We start from the raw sequence: 18,514 nt of genomic DNA, 5'->3' as shown, positions 1-18,514 counted from the left end.
CTGTTCAGGCATATCCTCTTCAAGTCTTGTGGATCTGGATCACCTCTTCACACGAATGTCCACCCTGCCACCTCTACTTAAGTTTATAGAATGAACTCTTCCCCCAAGTCAAAACTGTTCACAATAAATCTTTAAAACCTGACTTATAAATATTTCATAGGCGGATGTCCCAAGATTTATTTACTGTCTTGCCAATTGCTAGATACACAAGTTGTTTCCTCACTATAAGTTTCTGAACAGATGAATTACGTGATTAAGCATTGTTCAGCAGACTGGGTTTCCATTTATTCATACAAGAAGGGTTTCTAAGCCACTTGATTGCTGCCCCCACCCCCACGCCAGGTCCTATTGTCAATGCTTATGTGCTGTGGGTGAGGGAAGGTGTAGCAAGAGAGGAAAACTGAGGAACACGGAATTTGGGGGTCACCAGTGTGAAGTTTGGCTTGGGAAAATAAAGCAATAAATATAAGTAAGTAGCCTGCTGTGTATGTTGGTCTGGAGACTGAAGTAGCAAAGGCCTGGCTTGGCTGGTTGGGGTTTGTGGCGGGACACAAACTGGCTCCTAAGACAGGGTCCCTGAACCCCAGCTCTGTCACTGTGTGATGCGGCAGTTCCCACAAGTTGCCCACCAATTTTCTCCACTCTACAACGTGGACAGCATGCACCCCACAGCACAGAGAGCATTTCTGAAAAGACCTGACCTTGTTATGTCACTAAATTTGGCACATACAGGTGCCCCCCAATGCAATGGCATTCACAACTACATATTCATATGCCCCATGTTTTATCACACAGATGCGTCCTAATACATTGGACTTTGTGGTGATAGCTCAGAAAGTCATAATTGCTGCTAAAAATGTGCTGGTGCCGAGGGTGGGAATTTTAAACACTTGTGACTTTAAGGTAAACCAAAACAGGCTTGACTAACACGTGTCCCCACTCCTTGTGAACCATATATACCTGTTTGTGTATTAAACTTACAAGTCGACTCATGGGACCCAAGCTTTCCCGGGACAGGGAGGCTAGAGCAGAAGCGAGCCCAGCAGGACAGCGTCCTAGCAGCAGCAGCAGTCTGAAAGTGAAGAGGCGGCCACGGCCCGAGGCTCGCTTGTCCAAGTCAATGACAAGGTCCAGGGCTGCAGATGGCCCACTAGCAAGGCCAGTTCTCCATCACTTTGACTTGGCCATGGGTGGGTGGGATGTGGGGGGTGCAGTCTGGGGTACAGGCAGGGATCCACAGGAATGTTCCCACTGGCATTAGGGCAGATGCCCTCCATAAGGGTCTCTGTCTCACTCTCTGGTGATAAAGTCAGGGAGTGTGGTCCCAGCGAGCCTCTTGTCTACTTGCTCCAGAGAGATGTTGCCCAGCTGGAGTCTGGAGGATGGACCCAATGATCTGTCCAGGGTTCTTCCATGCTTGGCAAGGATTCTCCATAAGAGCTCCCAAGTCAGGGAGAAGTGAGAGAAGATGGTGGAGAGAAGGCAGCGTGTGAGTAGGCCTTGGGTTCCTGAGGGCATAACAAACTGGCAGGGACTGATGGGGTGAGGATGCCCATCATAGGAAGGTTTTTGCTGGTTCCAGGAAACCCCAGGCCCACCAGCCTCCACAGGGCCTGAGACCCCCTTGTGAGTGATGACTAGATCCAGTGAGGTTCTGATCACAGCTCTGTGATCCAGGACAACAGCAGTTGGGGGCCACATCTGCCCCTCAGCAAGGCCCACCTTCAGGGCCAAATGGGCTTTTAAAGAAGGTAGCCCAGGCCCCTGGGGCTTTCTGTTTCAACCCAGTTAGAGGGACCTGTGGGAGAAGGAAGACTGCCCTTCTATCAGACACAGTGAGGAAAGTGACCAGGAAGAGGGGCTCTGCTGGATCGGCTCCAGGGGATAGACACAGAAGGACAGACATGATCCCACATAGGAGAGACCCGTCTACTGCCTGTGGGGCCACAGCTGTTAGGCCTGCTTTGTGACGTGATGAGATCCCCATCACTGGGGCTGTGGACATTGTCAAGAAGATTCCAGCCTCTTTGATCATATGAGTTTTCTCATCACTTTCAATTCTGAAATTCAGTAATTCTGAAAAGTGCAAAGGGCACTGTGTTTCTTTTATATGATGCTTTTGAATTATGGTGTTGGAGAAGACTCTTGAGAGTTCCTTAGACTGCAAGGAGATCCAACCAGTCCATCCTAGAGGAGATCAATCCTGGGTGTTCATTGGAGGACTGATGCTGAAACTGAAGCTCCAATACTTTGGCCACATCATGTGAAGAGTTGACTCATTGGAAAAGACCCTGATGCTGGGAGGGATTGGGGGCAGGAGGAGAAGGGGATGACAGAGGATGAGGCAGCTGGATGGCATCACCAACTTGATGGACATGAGTTTGAGTAAACTCTGGGAGTTGGTGATGGATAGGGAGGCCTGGCGTGCTGTGATTCATGGGGTAGCAAAGAGTCGGACATGACTGAGGGACCGACTGAACTGAACTGATATGTTTATAATGTTTTAACATTTAATAGAAACTATATATAATATTTTTATTGCATCTTACATAAGATAGCCACTACAGAAACTTACATAGTTTAGAAGCAAGATGGATGGTTAAGAAAGGCCCAGTCCTGTGGGCTATTTTCTCAGAGGCTATAGGTCAGAGATCACTGAGGAGAGGAGCTTCAGATTACTCAGTTAAGGAAGAGGTGAGGAAAGGCTAAAATATAGGGTACAGACAGAGATAACAAGCCACTGGGATCATCGCTATCCCAATACTTGGGAAACAGCATTACAAAAATCCCTCTCCCCTTAGGCACAGCCCCAATCTCAGCAGCTATGATAGGAATCACCTATTGTCTTACTTGCCTGGAGTAGGAAAACATCACAACTGAAAGACATCATTGGTCCCTGCCCCCAACATTTGGTTAGACTATATAGCATTCAATAATCCAGAAGAAAAACAAAGTGGCCTGGGTTGTCCTTTAGTGAGAGACGGTCAGAAATACTTCCTTAGAGAATAAGAAATACAAATCCCCCAAAGTCAACTGGTTTCCAAACCACACGGTCAACTGACACAGGTGGGTCCTGGCTTCCCGTGTGCAGTAGCCACTCCACTCTGAGGCTGCAGAGGCTTTCTCAGAAATTGGAGATCCCTGTGATCAGCACCCATCTCCAGCCATCTGCACGTGGCCCAAAATGTCCGCTGGACCTTCAGCAATTTCTTTGACCAGATGATCTTCAAGGGTTAGTGAAGGGTCAAAAAGCAAGGGTGAAGGAGGGCACTGCATACCATCACCCACAGCTCGGGCTCACACATCTGAGGCAACTTGAAATGCAGGGGGCAGCAGAAAGGAGCCCCAGAATGGCTGACAGGAACTGGTTTGTTGCAGGGTACCAGCTCACGCCCCTGGCAGCATTGAAGAGAACCTGATCTGTTGTCCTGACAAACATGAGTAAGGCAGTGTCTGGTCATTGGAATCCACAAAGGCCAAGCACCCCTGAGTGGAACGAGTGGTATGGGCCTCTTAGGCAGTACCGTGTGTGGTCAGCTTTCTGCGCTCCTTCAGCTTGCCTGTGTCGTAAGGCTTCCATTCCATAGCGCCGACCATACCACTGAAGACATTTTAGATGCTTTAACTTCTCTCCTTCTTTGGCCAGAACTCTCTCCGGGCCACTCAGGAGATGACTACCTAGAGCTTCTTGTTCCGCTTTGTAATTGTGTGACATTGCTTCTTCTCTTTGAGCAGATGCTGAAGTTGTTTAAACTGGTCAGTGCACAAAAATTGCAAATGAATAAGCTTCTCACGCATAATCAAGGCCACTTCTTCAGCTATGTAGACACCAGCACGTTCGAAATTTGGCTGGCTTCACTGCAGCTACATATTGGAGTCTAAGACCCAGCTCTGTCCCAGCATGTGAGCTCAGCTGGCACAAGAATGTTTCACCCACCAGCCCTGGACTGGTCTTCTTCACTTGAGCATGAAGTACAAGGGCATTCCCACGGGCATGTTCAGCCCAGAAGGACACCCCATCTTTCTTCTCAGGCTTTGGGGCAGCACTGGGACATCTTTTTCCATTTTTTTGCCTCTTGCAAGGCACACTCCTGTTTTCGAGGATATGCTGAGCATAACTCCTACCCCACCAGATAAGGTTGCGAACATGGGCAATGAATGAATGAATAGCACAGGGGCTCCTGAGACCTGGGTACTGGGGTGATCCTCACTCAATCGGTTAGCAAGATGTGGATCTGCATCCTGGTTATACCGAAACCTCTGCCGCTGCGCCGCTCCACTCCAGCACTGTTTCTATAGATCAGTTTTATCATTACTTGTATGGATTCTACACAGTAAGTTTAAAATGTTGTACAAGTCATAATGAGCAATGAAGGCAAGGCCTAACTGGAGGACTTCCACATGCAAACAAGAGGGAGAAGTGAGCCCTGCCACCCGTCTTCTCCTGGAAGCCTCTAGTTCCTTCCCGCCGTGAGGCTTATTTCCATCCTGGGTACCATCCCTGACCTGCCATAGTCTCCTCTTCCACCCTATAGTCAGGGGCTGCAAGTCCATTCCTGTAAAATGTCACAGCAAGGAAGGCAGTTGGGTGACCAACTTATCCCCATCTGCCCAGAACATCTTCAGTTTTGAAACTGAAAGTCTACATCCTGGGAACCCCCTCGGTCCTACACATATTGAGGCCATGGGTCATGCTGAGAGGCAGGGCACTACAGATTATTGTTTCTTGGAAACATGGGGGGCGTCTGAGAGAGCTGAGGGCAACCAGTGTCGTCTGGAAAAGCGCCTCCACAGTAGACATGCAGTACAGGCTTGTGAGCGAGTGATGTTTAGCTCCCCCCACTTCCTTTGAATGCACTGTGAATAAAAGGCAAATCAGGACAATTTCATAAGGGCCTGGACACTGGCAGGAAAGACTTCTAAAACAATTTAATTCATCCTGCAATCTCTCAGGCAGCCAGTAGGGCAGGACCAGTGTGGCCCTTGCTGCCTGCTGTCTGCCCCCAACCAGGCACCCCCTCTCCTCAAGCCCATAGGGGCCTCACTGCGTCCTCTAGCCAGCTCCTCTCCTGGGGTGTCCCACAGGCTCAGCCCAGGAATGGCCTGCACCCGCACCCCATACCTGTCCCACTGACATTTCCTAGGTATCCTTCCCTCCATGCCCAACAAGCTGGCTGAGTGAGTTAATCACATAAACTAGTTCTAACTTGAGGCCTGTGGTATCATTTCCCAAACTCTACCTGCGGTCATACCTGGAAGACCTGAGCCAAACATGATGTGGCTTCCTGGAGCACCAGTGTTACTACTACATTTGGGGGGTAGACATAACATATTATTTGGAAGCAAACAGATATATTGTAGAAGAAAAATATAAAATTCACTTGACTCTAGGATAAAATGTAAACTACCACAGAAACGTAATAACCACTGTTAGTTAAACCACATCTCCAGAGCCCACCTTCATCCCCTTGTCCTCCTCCAATGTGGAGATCTGGTCACTCCTTTAGAATTCAGGGCCAGCCACTAGCTTAATGAAGTCCCCCTGGTGCCATCTGCATTTTAATTAAGGCCTTCTGTGCTCCAGCCCAGCATCTCCCAAGGATGTTGGATGGGACACAGTTCAGAACATATATAGTTAAGGCTGATGTTTGGGTAAACAAAGCTCATCATCGGGACTCTCAGGTTCCTAAAGGACTTGGGTACACACTAAATCTTACAGAAAGGGTTAGTGTTCCCACATTTCTAGAGGCAGAGGCCAACACTGTAGGGGTCAGTGCCGATGCTGCCCAGACTGAGTGTCCCACAGGCCACTGGGGTTACTGCCCCAGCTGGGCTCTCTGCTCAGCCCACAGCTTCTGTAGCATCTCCACCCAACAAGGTGACGAGGCTGCGGAGAGGGTGAGAGGGCTGATCACTGCACAGCATCATCCCATCCACCCAGCCCGCAATGTAGCCTGAGTCTCTGGGCCTTGGTTTCATCCATCACCCCTGATCACATTTAATCCATTCCAGGGAATCAAGATCCTCTAAACCAAGAGAGCTGGGATTAATTGCAGACAACCCAGCCAGCCCATACCCTCCTCTTTTGCCAGGTTTCAGAGCAGATCTCCCAGCAAAGCTCAGATCCAACTGGCCCTACTCCTGGTCTCATCTCAATCAGCAACTTGATAGCATGAGATGGGAATCTGAGAACCTAAAAGAACCTCAGAGATCACTAAGCTCAGACCCAAATGTTCATGGACAAGAGAATCTGGAGCTGAGAGACATTCTGTGGCTATGGGAAGGAGGGGGCTGGGAGTGAGCTGACACCGGTGGGAATGCCTGCTTTGCCACTGACTGGATACATGGTCTTGGATGCACCTAGATTTCAAGTATGAAATGGAAATGCTGATACCTCCCTTCCAGGGCTGTTATTATGAATAGAAAAAGTTTAGGAACATATATTGAAAAATCAAATTCAAGGGAAAAGACAACCATTCAACTCAAGCCAGAAGAAAAGCTGGAGCATGTAGATACATAAGATTCCATCCAGTTACTAAAAGCAAGCTTTGAATCTGCTCTTAACTCTTCCTAAAAGGCAAAGGAGAAGGGAAACTGAGTGAGTTAAAAGATTTGGTAATCATACCATGGCAGGATGAAAATCAAGTTTTACCTCATAGCAAGACTTTCTGTTTAGCTACAGTAATCAAGACATGGTGGTGTGGGCAGAGAGATATACACATACATCAATGAAGCATGATAGTAAACCCAAAATGGACCCACACAAGTATGGCCAACTGATCTTCGACAAAGACGCAAAGGCAATTCAATAGAGTTTGGACAGTCTTGTCAACACATGTGGGAAACATTTATTTGTTCCTAACCACAGGCAAAACAATGAAACCTTGACCTAAACCTCACACCTATACAAAAAATTAACTCAAAATGGGTCACAGATTGAAATGTAAAAAATGTATAAAACTTTTAGAAGGATTTCTCTTTTATGAGTTAGGATTTGGTGGAGAGTTTCTAGACAACAATAAAAGCAGGACCCATAAGTTTAAAAATTGATAAATTAGACTTTATTGGAATCAAAACCTTTTTCTCTGTGGAAGATTCTGTGGATGAAAAGCTATAGACTGGGAGAAAATGTTTGCAAACGATATGCCCAACGACAGACTTATATCTCATATATGTAAAAAAAGTCTCAAAGGAATAATTCAAAAATGCAGCAAGAAAAGGGACAAAATGCATGAACACATATTTCAGGGAAGAGGGTGTTGCTGCTGCTGCTGTTTAGCCGCTCAGTCGTGTCCAACTCCTTGCAACCCCATGGACTGTAGCCTGCCAGGCTCCTCTGTCTACCATGGGATTCTCCAGGCAAGAATAGTAGAGAGGGTTGCAATTTCCTTCTCCAGAGGATCTTCCTAACGCAGGGGTCGAACCTCGGGCTCCTGCACTGCGGGCGGATTCTTTACCAACCGAGCCAGCAGGGAAGCCTGAAGGGGGTATACACATGGTGAGGGAACACATGAAAAGATGTTCAACAGCGCCAGCCAACTGGGACATGCAAATCGAGACCACATTGAGATCTCACTACACACCAATTCGAAGAGATAAAATGCTCCTGGTTCCCTGAGACCTTGCAGAGGTCACCACCCCTCTCTGGGTCCATTTTTCATTTGGAGGAGGTTCTAGCCAGTGTTGACATTCTGTTATTGTATAAAAATGGGGTCCTCCAGTTTATTTTCACCAGTGGCAGTGCCCTTCTGTAGGGGAGGAATTCTTTCAAAAAAAAAAAAAAAGGATAGCTAAAATAAAAAACAGTAACAACATCAAATTCAGTACAGGAACTGAATTTCTCATACCTTGCTAGTGCAAATGTAAAATGTTATACCCACTCTGGAAAATAGCTTGGCAGTTTCTTTAAGAAAAAAAAATCAACAGGAAACTACCATGTGACCCAGAAAATTCACTCCTGGGCTTTTCAGTTCAGTTCACTTGCCCAGTCGTGTCCAACTCCACGGCCCCATGGACTGCAGCATGCCAAGTTTCCCTGTCCATCACCAACTCCCGGAGCTTGCTCAAACTCATGTCCATCAAGTCAGTGATGCCATCCAACCATCTCATCCTCTGTCAACCCCTTCTCCTCCTCCTTCAATCTTTCCCAGCATTAGGGTTTTTACCCCAGCAAAATGAGAATTCATGCCCACACAAAAACCTGTACGTGATTGTTCATAGCAGCTTTATCTGTAATAGCCCCAAACTGGAAACAACCCAAATGTCCTTCAGTAGGTGAATGGCTGGACAAATCATGATAACATCCATGCCATGGAACAGTATTCAGCAATAAAGAGAAACAAACTACTGATACATGGAACAACTTGGAATGATCTCAAGGGCATTATGCTGAATGAAAAAAGCAATCTCAAAAGGTCACACACATATTTGATGATTTCATTTATATAATGGCCTCAAAATGACAAAGTTACAGCACTAGAGAACGTATTAGGGTAGTCAGAAGGAGACCTCGGTGGCAATGGGATAGTCTTAAAGCAGAGGGACGGCAGTTCCCTAAATCTGTACACATGACTGAATGGCCTGGAATAATACTCACACATCACTACAATGTCACTTTCCCGTTTTTGGTCTTACATTGCAGCTATGTAAGGTGACCCTTGGGAGGAACCAGGTAAAAAGTACATAGGTCCTCTCAGCACCATTTTTCCTATAAATCTGTAATTATTTCAAAATAATCCTTCTTCCACTTGCTTCCCTGATAGCTCAGTTGGTAAAGAATCCGCCTGCAATGCAGGAAACCCCGGTTCAATTCCTGGGTTGTGAAGATCTGCTGGAGAAGAGATAGGCTACCCACTCCAGTATTCTTGGGCTTCCCTTGTGGCTCAGTTGGTAAAGAATCCGCCTGCAATGTGGGAGACCTGGGCTCGATCCCTGGGTTGTGAAGATCCGCTGGAGAAGGGAAAAGCTACCCACTCCAGTATTGTGGCCTGGACAATTCCGTGGACTGTATACTCTGTGAGGTCACAAAGAGTCGGACACGACTGAGCGACTTTCACTTTCACTTTCCATTTGTTAAATTCATCACCAGGAGACAAAATGAAATCCAGGAAAGGGCTTGAGGCACAGTCACAGGAGGAAAGGGTCTGAATAACCTCTGACCTCCACCCCACCCAGTCCCATACTTTTCCTCCTCGGCCCCCAACACACATATATGAAGCAGAGCACGGTGGGCCTCTCAGGACAGACACCTGGAGAACATGACATATGCTGTCCCTGAGTCAGAGAAACAGCCCAGGAAGGAAAGAGCATGCCAGCTCATGGGTGGATGAGGGCGTTCTCTGGTCCTAGGGGTTCTCTTCAGTGTCTCCCCAGGCATGGATTGCAGGCTGTGGGGACGTAGCACTTTCCTCTGGAAACTGAGAAGTTAGGCCCAAGCTGCCTCCCCTCGGCTGGGGGTCAGAAGCCTCCGGACATTATGGACACAGGCCAAGACAAAGCACCCCTCCCTCATGTCGGGGGTCACCAGAGCCACTGGGGTCCAGCTGTGAGATCTCCTTCTTCCCACTGTTCTTCCCCTGCCTCCCACCCCCACGGACAGGACAGCCATTATTTCACTAGGAAGGGACCCTGGGTGTGAAAGTTTCAAAAATGTGGGCAGTAATTACCAATCAACCACTCTTTCTATAAGATAACCCCAGTTTGGCTCCAAAAGTTTCATTTTAAGAAGAAACAGATCTCTTTGAGGTTGCCAGGATATGTTAGCCACCAAGGTTTCCCCTCACCTCCCCGACTCGTGCCCCATAAACATTGAATGAACCTGTTTTTAATTTGGAGCTTAGGCATTCTGGAGGCTGAACTGCTCCCCCTGACAATAGCTGGTGAGCAGGTCCTCTACTTCTTAATTAAAAAATTATTTAATAAAAAAGGAGTTAAAAAAATACAATACACACAGTAATTATTTCTAAGAACATGTGTTTATAATTTGTGTTCGATAACATTCTAATTAGCCTTATTTTACTAAAAAGCATTACATGTTAAAAAAAAAAAAAAAAAGAATGCTGTAGGCAAGGTGGCTCAGTGGTCTGCCAATGCAGGAGATGTGGGTTCGATCCCCAGATTGGCAAGATCCCCTGGAGGAGGGAAAGGCAATCCACTCCAGTATTCTTGCCTAGAGAATTCCATGGACAGAGGAGCGTGGTATTGCAGTGAAAAGGAAAAATGAGGAATGAGTTTTTCTTTCCCTTTTCTGAGAACAGAGAAGATAAAGAGAACAGTGAACAGTCCCAAACATTCTTAGTTTTTACTTTTAACTGTTCCTAATCTGTACTCTGTAACTAAGCTTGCTTTTCTGCCCCCTAACTCTGCATGTCTGTAAATAAGTTTGGTTTTCTGCCCCCTAATTCTGCATAAGCTACATTTTGCACCTATTATCCTTTGGTTCTATGCCAGTTACATCCTGTATTTGGTGCTGAGCTTTATAGCACTCTCTTGGCAGATCAACCCTCAGAAGTTTTCCTGTATCAGAAAGAAGGCTGAAGTAAAAATACATAATGGACCCAATTACTGGGCCACCACACTGCCAGAGGCTACCTGAAGCCAGCCTGTGACTATTTTTGAAATAATGCAAGAGGAAGAAGACAAGATCCTAACACCTTTGTTCCTCATCCCTGACCCTTAACCACAAGCGCTCATCTTATATAAACCCCTAGGCTGGATGGCATCACCGACGTGATGGACATGAGCTTGAGTAAACTCCGGGAGTTTGTGATGGACAGGGAGGCCTGGCGTGCTGCGGTTCGTGGGGTCGCAAAGAGTCGGACACGACTGAGCGACTGAACGGAACTGAACTGAGACTCCTCATGGGAGGGACGGCACAGCTCTTGAGGCATGAGCCTACTTGGTTGCCCTCTCCGCCAGCTGAGGATTAAAGCCACCTTTTCATATCCTCCAAACTCTGTCTCTGTAATTTTTATTCGGCTTCAGTGGGCAGAGAAAGCCAAGATTTTGTTCAGCAGTTGTGGGCTGCAGTCCACAGGGTCACAAAAGAGTCAGACACAACTGAGCAATTATGCAGGCACGCACGCAAGTCAGAAGCAATAGTGACTCTCCAGAGTAAATAACAATTGTATTGACTCCTGCAGAAGGAGGTACCAAAAACTCACCCCATGCCTGAATGTCCCCAGGCTCTTGAAATGAAACCAGGAAGAATGAAAAGATCTGAACCTGTTAGTGCCTATACTCATCTGAGCTGCAGCCGCCGGTCAAACTGGGATATGTCACCAGAATCTGGAGAAACCCCTGACTGCTCGGAATAAGTACATCCGAGGTATCTCCATGTGCTTATACAGAGCTAACCAACACACCGTGCAATAGACAGGGCCAGACACACAGGGGTTAGGGTTTGGGGCTCTGACTCCAGAGGCTCACATTCCTGGTTCCTCTACACACCACCCTTTCTATGTATACACACCCAAGAGACCAGCCTCACAAAGCCTTGTTTTCCTCATCATTAATGGGAACAGTAACAGTATAAAGTTGATAGCGCTGTAATGAGGATCACATATGGGTAAACTATTTCCATAGTTCAAGTACATTCAGATAGATCTGTTGCTGTTAGCTACTACTTTTATTTTTTGGATATTATTATTATAAATGGCAGTTTTTCTTAACTATTAACCGTGTCTCACAGAATGAGGTATAATTGGTGGAATAACAGACCTGAAATTATGTTTGTATTCTGAGTCTTAATAGCTGAGGCAAGAACTGACCTCACAGTGGTGTCAATACCAGAAAGCCCAGCATGATTTACAAAGCTGTTTCCTCTTGCCTCTTTCCACATAATCCTTAGGAAGCCCTTCCCCCCCCTCCCCCCCCCCCAGCCCTTGGAGTGTAGGCATTGTTCATATTACCCAGTTTTTTTCACTTAAGGACTCTGAGGCTCAGGAATGCCTCCCTGTGTCACCTAGTTAAGTAAGGGAATGGCATGAGGCTTGGGTCTTAGTCCCCTTGTTTCATGCCTTTTCCCAAACCATATGGTATGTGGGGTATTGCAGGAATGTAATAAAGCCTACTGGGCTTCCCATGTGGTTCAGTGGTAAGGAATCCGTCTGCCAATGCAGGAGGATTTGATCCCTGGGTCAGGAAGTTCCCCTGAAGGAGGAAATGGCAATCCATGCCAGTATTCTTGCTTGGGAAAACCCACTCCAGTATTCTTGCCTGGGAAATCCCATGGACAGAAGAGCCTGGCGGGCTAAAGTCTATGGGGTTGCAAAGAGTTGGACATGACTGAGCGACGGAACACATGCACACCTAAAGCCTATTGGTTAATCTGTCCCAACAATGAGGAACCTAGAACAATGATGGGTCCTCAGGTTGGATGTCCCCTGTTCCTCCCATATCACACATGTCACAAGACATGTACAGTTCATATCCCCTGGGAAGGATCAGGGCAGCCACCAACCTTCTTATTAGGAGCAGGAAATCTCTCATCAAATAGCAAAGCCCCCAAAAGTCAGCAATGTCTCCTGGAAGAAAAGGCTTCAGAGAGTTTAACTAATGGAATTCCAGCCCTCAGATTTGCCTTGAGATATCAAATTTCCTACCTGTTTTCAGGCTGATAACTGAAGCTAAGTGGAAGTTGCTCCTAACTCTGGCCTTAGAATTACTATGGATTAAGGGAGGAAATGGTTTAAAAAATCTGGTTTTCAGAGTTTAGTAAAATTTTCAACTGGTATGAGTCTTAAGAAGGCCAATTGGCCTGGGTCCAGGCCTCAGGCACGTGTGACTAAATCATCAGCGTGTGATAAATTATCTTATTTTAATAGATCTTCAAAGAAACTGCTGCCATGAACTCATTTATTTTAGAGACTCAGGGCGGGTCTAAACAGATCAATCTCATTTGGGGTTACCCTGGCTATGAGCTGTCCCTCCTGCTCCCAACACTAAAAGTGGTAAAAATAGAGGACTTAGCCTCAGCCTGGCTCCCTCCTGGGCCTCTTTCTTTTCAGACCACCTGATGATTGCTCTGGCCCTTTCCTCCCAATTCCTAATTTATAAACACCAAATTTTCCACAATTCTCTGCTGAAACCTTTCTAAACTTTCTTAAAATGGTGGGACCAAAACCACACACAGTGCTCTCATCAGGGTCTGGCCAAAGGTGAGGAGATTTGAGGATTATTTTAAACTCTCTCAAAATTTCTGTCTCTCTTACTTCCAACCATGGAATCAATTCAGCCTAGTGTGGTATGGGGAAAGGACAGCAGCAGGGGTGGGGAGTCCAGATCTACTGCTCACAGTATGTGTAAGTACACATGTGGGTTCCACTGTGACCTCCAGATCCCTTTCTTTTGGACACAAAACCAGCCCACAGAGACCTTTATCCTCCCTTCATGTGTTCTGGGTTCCCCTTGATCGTACCACTGGAGGCTTTACCTACCCGAATCTGACTGTGTGACTGCCAGAAACAACCTGTCTGCACCATCTGCCCTGACTCCAAGGTAACCTGACCTGGGCTCCACCAGCTCCCACATCCTCACCGCATGAGGTGCATTCTGCCCTACCAGAAGAGGCAAAAAAGCCTGAGTGTGGATTCCACCATTCCGGTCCTCCTGGACCTGTGAGTGGAGGAAGGCGACCTCACCACACCACTGCCTACACCCAGCTTTTCTTCACCCACTCCCCATAACTTGCCAGGCACCTGCCTAGACTTTATTGAACAGACCAACAGCCGCTGCTTTCCCGGGGCTATTTCCGGACCTGGAAAGCTGGTCCAAGAGCTGCAGTGTGGGTTGCCAGCCTGGGGGGAATTCTTAACATTGCAGGCAGCAGCCCGTTCAGGTAGCAGAGCCCACGCGCTGGCTGCCGCCCTCAGGGAAGAGGAAAGCATAGTGGAGAATGGCTCTTCTGCCATCCACTCAAGCTGAGATGGGCTCTGATCTTCATCTCAGAGGGACCACAGCCTGTCCCCTACAAGGCACCAGACCAGGCACTTCCAAGCCCACACCCTTAACAAAGTAATTGCCACAGGAGCCCAAAAAGGTGTCCTGGAGATGTTCTTGTTCGAAGAACTGGGCAATTTCCCTACCTTAGTGCCAAGACTACCTGAAGAGAGTTGGCCCGATAAAAGCAGGTAACTTCCATCTCCGTTTCCTATCCTGAGGAGGGCGTGTGAGTAAGCGCGCGCGCACACACACACACACACACACACACACGCATGCACACACGACCAGCACCGGCTTGTCTGGCAGGGCGCCCCCCTGCCCGCGGTGCGGGGTCCGCAGGGATGCGTTGGGGAGCGCAGCACCAACCGATGGACTGCGAGGGTGGGCGCCCGCACCCCCAGTGCCTCCCAGGCGCCTGCAGCACCGACGCCGGGACCGCGCCGACGGTGCGCCCTGTGCGGCTCGGGCTCGACGGCCCCGCTTCTCCGCTCACCTTAATGTTGCTGAAGATAGAGCGGGGTTTGCAACCGGCTCGGCCCTCAGAGGCGGCGCTACCCTGGCGCGCGTCGGCCTTGGACAGGAGCCCCATGGAGGCGGCAGCACGGGGCGGGAGGCCGGGCGAGCGGGGCCGGGGCTCCTGGGCTGGGGCGGGCGGCCAGCGGGTGGCGGGCGCCTTGTCGGTGGCCGGAGGAGACTGAGGGCGAGGGTGCGCGCCTAGAAGTTTTATAAGTGGCCGCCGCCGCCGCCGATGATGAAACGCGCACTCCCTCCTCCCTCTGCCTCCGGTGTCAAAGGCGCTGCGCGCCCCCGCCCCGCCGCCGCCGCCCCCAGACAGGTGTGACGCGGTGGCCGGCGGCGCTGGACCTCTTTCCGGCCGAAGTTGTCTCTGCGCCCGCAGCTGGGGGGCTGGGACCCGCAAGGCTCGACTGCCCCGGGAGAAGGTCCCGCCCGCCGGAGCGTGGGGGCGGGGGGTGGCGGGCCGGGGAGAGGGAGGTCTGCAGGGGGAAGCCGCCGGCTGCAGAGCGTCGGGGCACCCGGGGCGCTGGCGGGGCAGGGTGGGCGCCGCGGGCCCGCAGATTCGAGGGGGCCAGAGAAGGGATCGGCCGGGCTACGAGGGTAGGAGACAGGAGGCGGGGGCGAGGGGCGCTGAGGGAGCCAACGGGAGCCAGGGTGGTTGGAGGGGAGCCGACGTTTGTGAAGGGAGGGGGAGCTTCCGCGCCCCTCCCGATGCGGTCTGGGAGATTTACGGAGCCGGTCTCTGCTTGTTTGCACTCGCCGAAAAACCTGGGCTCTCAGTTCCGGTGATGGCTCTCAGACTCGCTGAGGCTCTGTTTGTGTCCAGGACTGATTTATATTTAAACTGCTCTTTGCACTAGAGAGGGGCCGGGTAACAAAGGTGGAGAAGTGGGGGCCGCCCCGGGCTGGACCCGAGCCAAGGTAAACTGGAGGTGCTGTCGAGTGTCAGCATGGCTCGCTCTGGCCTGGAGTGTTGCCAGAAGGGTGGGAGTTGGGAGGAGCGGTGAGAGTGGGGCCGTGGACAAACGGGGTACACCCACTGATCTCCTTTTCAGGGCTGGAATAGAACAGACGCTTAATTTTTTTTCCCCAAGATTTTTTCCACCAGGATACACAGTGCTGGAAAGAGAAAGAAGGTGAGACTTCCAAAGGAAGGATAAGAAGGTTCTGCCCAAAGCAGCTGCAGTAAGAGATCTAGTTCTGGAGGTGTTTTTCCAGCTCCTTAATTCCTGTCATTCTTGAAAAGCCAAGGTCTTCAAGCCACCCCACCCGCCACACATTCCCCCTCCCACTATTCCCAGGAAAAGATGTTCCTCAATTCCCAGGTGGAGAAGGCAATGGTGACCCACTCCAGTACTCTTGCCTGGAGAATCCCATGGATGGAGGAGCCTGGTAGGCTGCAGTCCATGGGGTCTGGAAGAGTCAGACAGGACTGAGCAGCTTCACTTTCACTTTCACGCATTGGAGAAGGAAATGGCAACCCACTCCAATGTTCTTGCTTGGAGAATCCCAGGGATGGAGGAGCCTAGTGGGCTGCCGTCTATGGGGTCACACAGAGTCAGACACGACTGGAGTGACTTACCAGCAGCAGCAACAATTCCCAGGAAGATTTGACTAAGACAGGAGCCACAGGACAGATGGAACACGTAGGTCTCTTACTTCTACCCAAGGTTTGGTTGATGCTTTTCTGGGCCTGGTCTGGGCTGTCTGTGTCCAGAGGCTTCTCCTTTCCACCTGCAGCCCCAGGACCCTGGACAGCACAGCACACAGTGCTGGAGGAGAAGTCATTGGACTGTAGGTGGCTTTGGGCCAGTTCGCTCACCCACAGATCAAGGGTCAACCAGAGAGGCTTTCGGGAGGCTGGCCCTGCAGCAGGCCCAGATCCAGAGGAGGCACGAAACTGCAGTGGATAGTAAGCCAGCTTGGAGAATTTGAAACACAAAAATGACCCTCAACAGAGCACTCAGCATGTGCTGGGCACTGGGCTCTAGCAGCCATGGTGGACTCCACCAGCATTCTGCTAGCACTCCCAGATGTGATGCTACAGAACCCCAGCATTAGCCCAAGAGTTATTAGCACTGTTATAATCTGGTTTTAACAGATGATGATGAGGTGAACCAAAAAGAGTGCCTGGAAATCATATAGCTTGTAAGGCATAAAGCTGGACCTTGCTTTCCTGACTCCAAAGCCCAGACTTATAGCACTATACCTTTGAAAAGTATAGCAGCCTCATTTCACAAGTGAGACCAAGCAGTTCCCAGAGAAGGCCCAGGTCAAGATTATGGTCATGTTAGGACTGCATCACTAGAGCATCTTCCTCACACATTGAGTGAAGCCTTGCTGTGGTCCTCTGATAGAATCCCAGGCAGAGTCAGCCTCTCCAACCCCACCTTGTCCTCCTCCATTAATCTTGCCTCTGCCCATTCTCAGGACTAGCATCATCTTTAAAGGAAAGGTCTATTCAGATGCCCACAGATGGTTATCTGCCATCATCTACCTTTCCTAGGGGGAGGTCACCTAAATGTAGTGGAGACCCAACAGTTGGGCTAACTGAAGTTGGGACTTCAATGAGTTTTATTGGTCTTTCATAACAAGAAGACGCTAGTAGGTAGTCCAGAATCATGACATAGGTCCCTTCAAGATTTAGTGTGTGTGCTTCCCTGGTTGCTCAGATGGCAAAGAATCTGCCTGCAATGCAGGAGACTTGGGTTTGATCCCTCTGTTGGGAAGATCCCCTGAAGAAGGGAATGTCAACCCACTCCAGTATTCTTGCCTGGAAAATCCCATGGACAGAGGAGCCTAGAGAGCTACAGTCCATGGAGTCACAAAGTGTCAGACTCAGCTGAGTGACTAACACTTTCACTTTCTTGTCCTCATGGCTGGCTTCACTACCAGCTTCCTCTCCTAATTCCAGGGAGGAGGTGGAAGACAGAAAATAGGCAGGGGCTGTGATCACATCAGGGAAGCAGATCTCTCCTGTGCATGCTCAACTACTTTTCCTTAAATCTTGTTGGCCCAAACTGGATCACATGGTCACCCATTAGAAGGAGGCTAAGAATTGTAGTTACTATCTGACTGCTTCCGTTCAGTGCCTACAGTAACCCATTTCCCCTGAAAGAACACCCTCAGCGTCCAAGATTCTTCTCAGATCCTTTGATTTCAGCAAATACTTCTCAGCACTAAAAGAAAAAAGCACAAGGCAAGTTCCTGACTTCAAAGATTCTAGGATCTCAGGGTGGGGAGCAAGAAGACACAGCATCAGCATGATGTAGCAAAAGAGCTGTTGTGTGCATTGGCTATGGGAACACAAAAGAAGGGCAACAAGAAAGCTGCCTGGAGGAGGTGACTTTCAAGCTGAGCCCTAGGGACTATAAGGATCGGGAGGATTAGAGTGAAGGAAGGTAAATCTACTCCATGATTTCAGTCTGGCTGGACCTGAGACCAGAAGACAGTGAGAAGGTGTGCAGTGAAGAAGTTGGAACACCAGAGGAGCCAAGATGGCAGAGGAGTAGGACAGGGAGACCACTTTCTCCCCTAGAAATTCATCAAAAGAATAACTGAACGCAGAGCAAACTTCACAAAACAACTTCTGATCGCTAGCTGAGGTCACCAGGCGCCCAGAAAAGCAACCCATTGTCTTCGAAAGGAGGTAGAACAAAATATAAAAGATAAAAAGAGAGACAAAAGAGCTAAGGACGGAGATCTGTCCCGGGAAGGGAGTCTTAATAGAGGAAGTTTCCAAACACCAGGAAACCCTCGCACTGGCGGGTCTGGGGGAAGTGTTTGAATCTCGGAGGGCAACCTGACTGGGAGGGGAACAATAAATAAAACCCACAGATTAGGAGCCTAAAAGCAACTCCCAGCAGAGAAGTACCCCAGACACCCGCATCCGCCACCAGCAAGTGGGGGCGGAACGGAGAGGAGCGGGCGGCATTGCTTAGGGTAAGGACCGGGCCTGAGTGCCCTGAGGACAATCGGAGGGAGCTTTTGTGAGTTACCAACTTAAACTGTGGGACAGCAAAAGAGAGAGAGAAAATTAACCGGTCCGAACACACTG

General features: G+C 49.2%; 1 protein-coding gene and 1 pseudogene across 1 annotated transcript in view; both read right to left on the bottom strand.

Moving 5' to 3' along the window:
• The window catches only part of SLCO2A1 (solute carrier organic anion transporter family member 2A1), an 84,865-nt gene extending 69,984 nt beyond the window's left edge, over positions 1-14,881 (bottom strand). Inside the window, exon 1 of the mRNA XM_065943213.1 lies at positions 14,435-14,881. Coding sequence (XP_065799285.1) covers positions 14,435-14,530 — 96 coding nt within the window. The 5' untranslated portion in view covers positions 14,531-14,881. The remainder of the gene's footprint in view (positions 1-14,434) is intronic.
• LOC136173660 (KAT8 regulatory NSL complex subunit 2 pseudogene) lies at positions 3,054-3,798 on the bottom strand (annotated as a pseudogene).
• Positions 14,882-18,514: the final 3,633 nt, after the last annotated feature.

The sequence above is a fragment of the Muntiacus reevesi genome, chromosome 8, assembly GCF_963930625.1.
Source record: "Muntiacus reevesi chromosome 8, mMunRee1.1, whole genome shotgun sequence".
NCBI classification, from domain to species: Eukaryota; Metazoa; Chordata; class Mammalia; order Artiodactyla; family Cervidae; genus Muntiacus; species Muntiacus reevesi.
The sequence above is the reverse complement of the archived record's forward strand: the minus strand, read 5'-3'. Positions and strand labels throughout refer to the sequence as shown.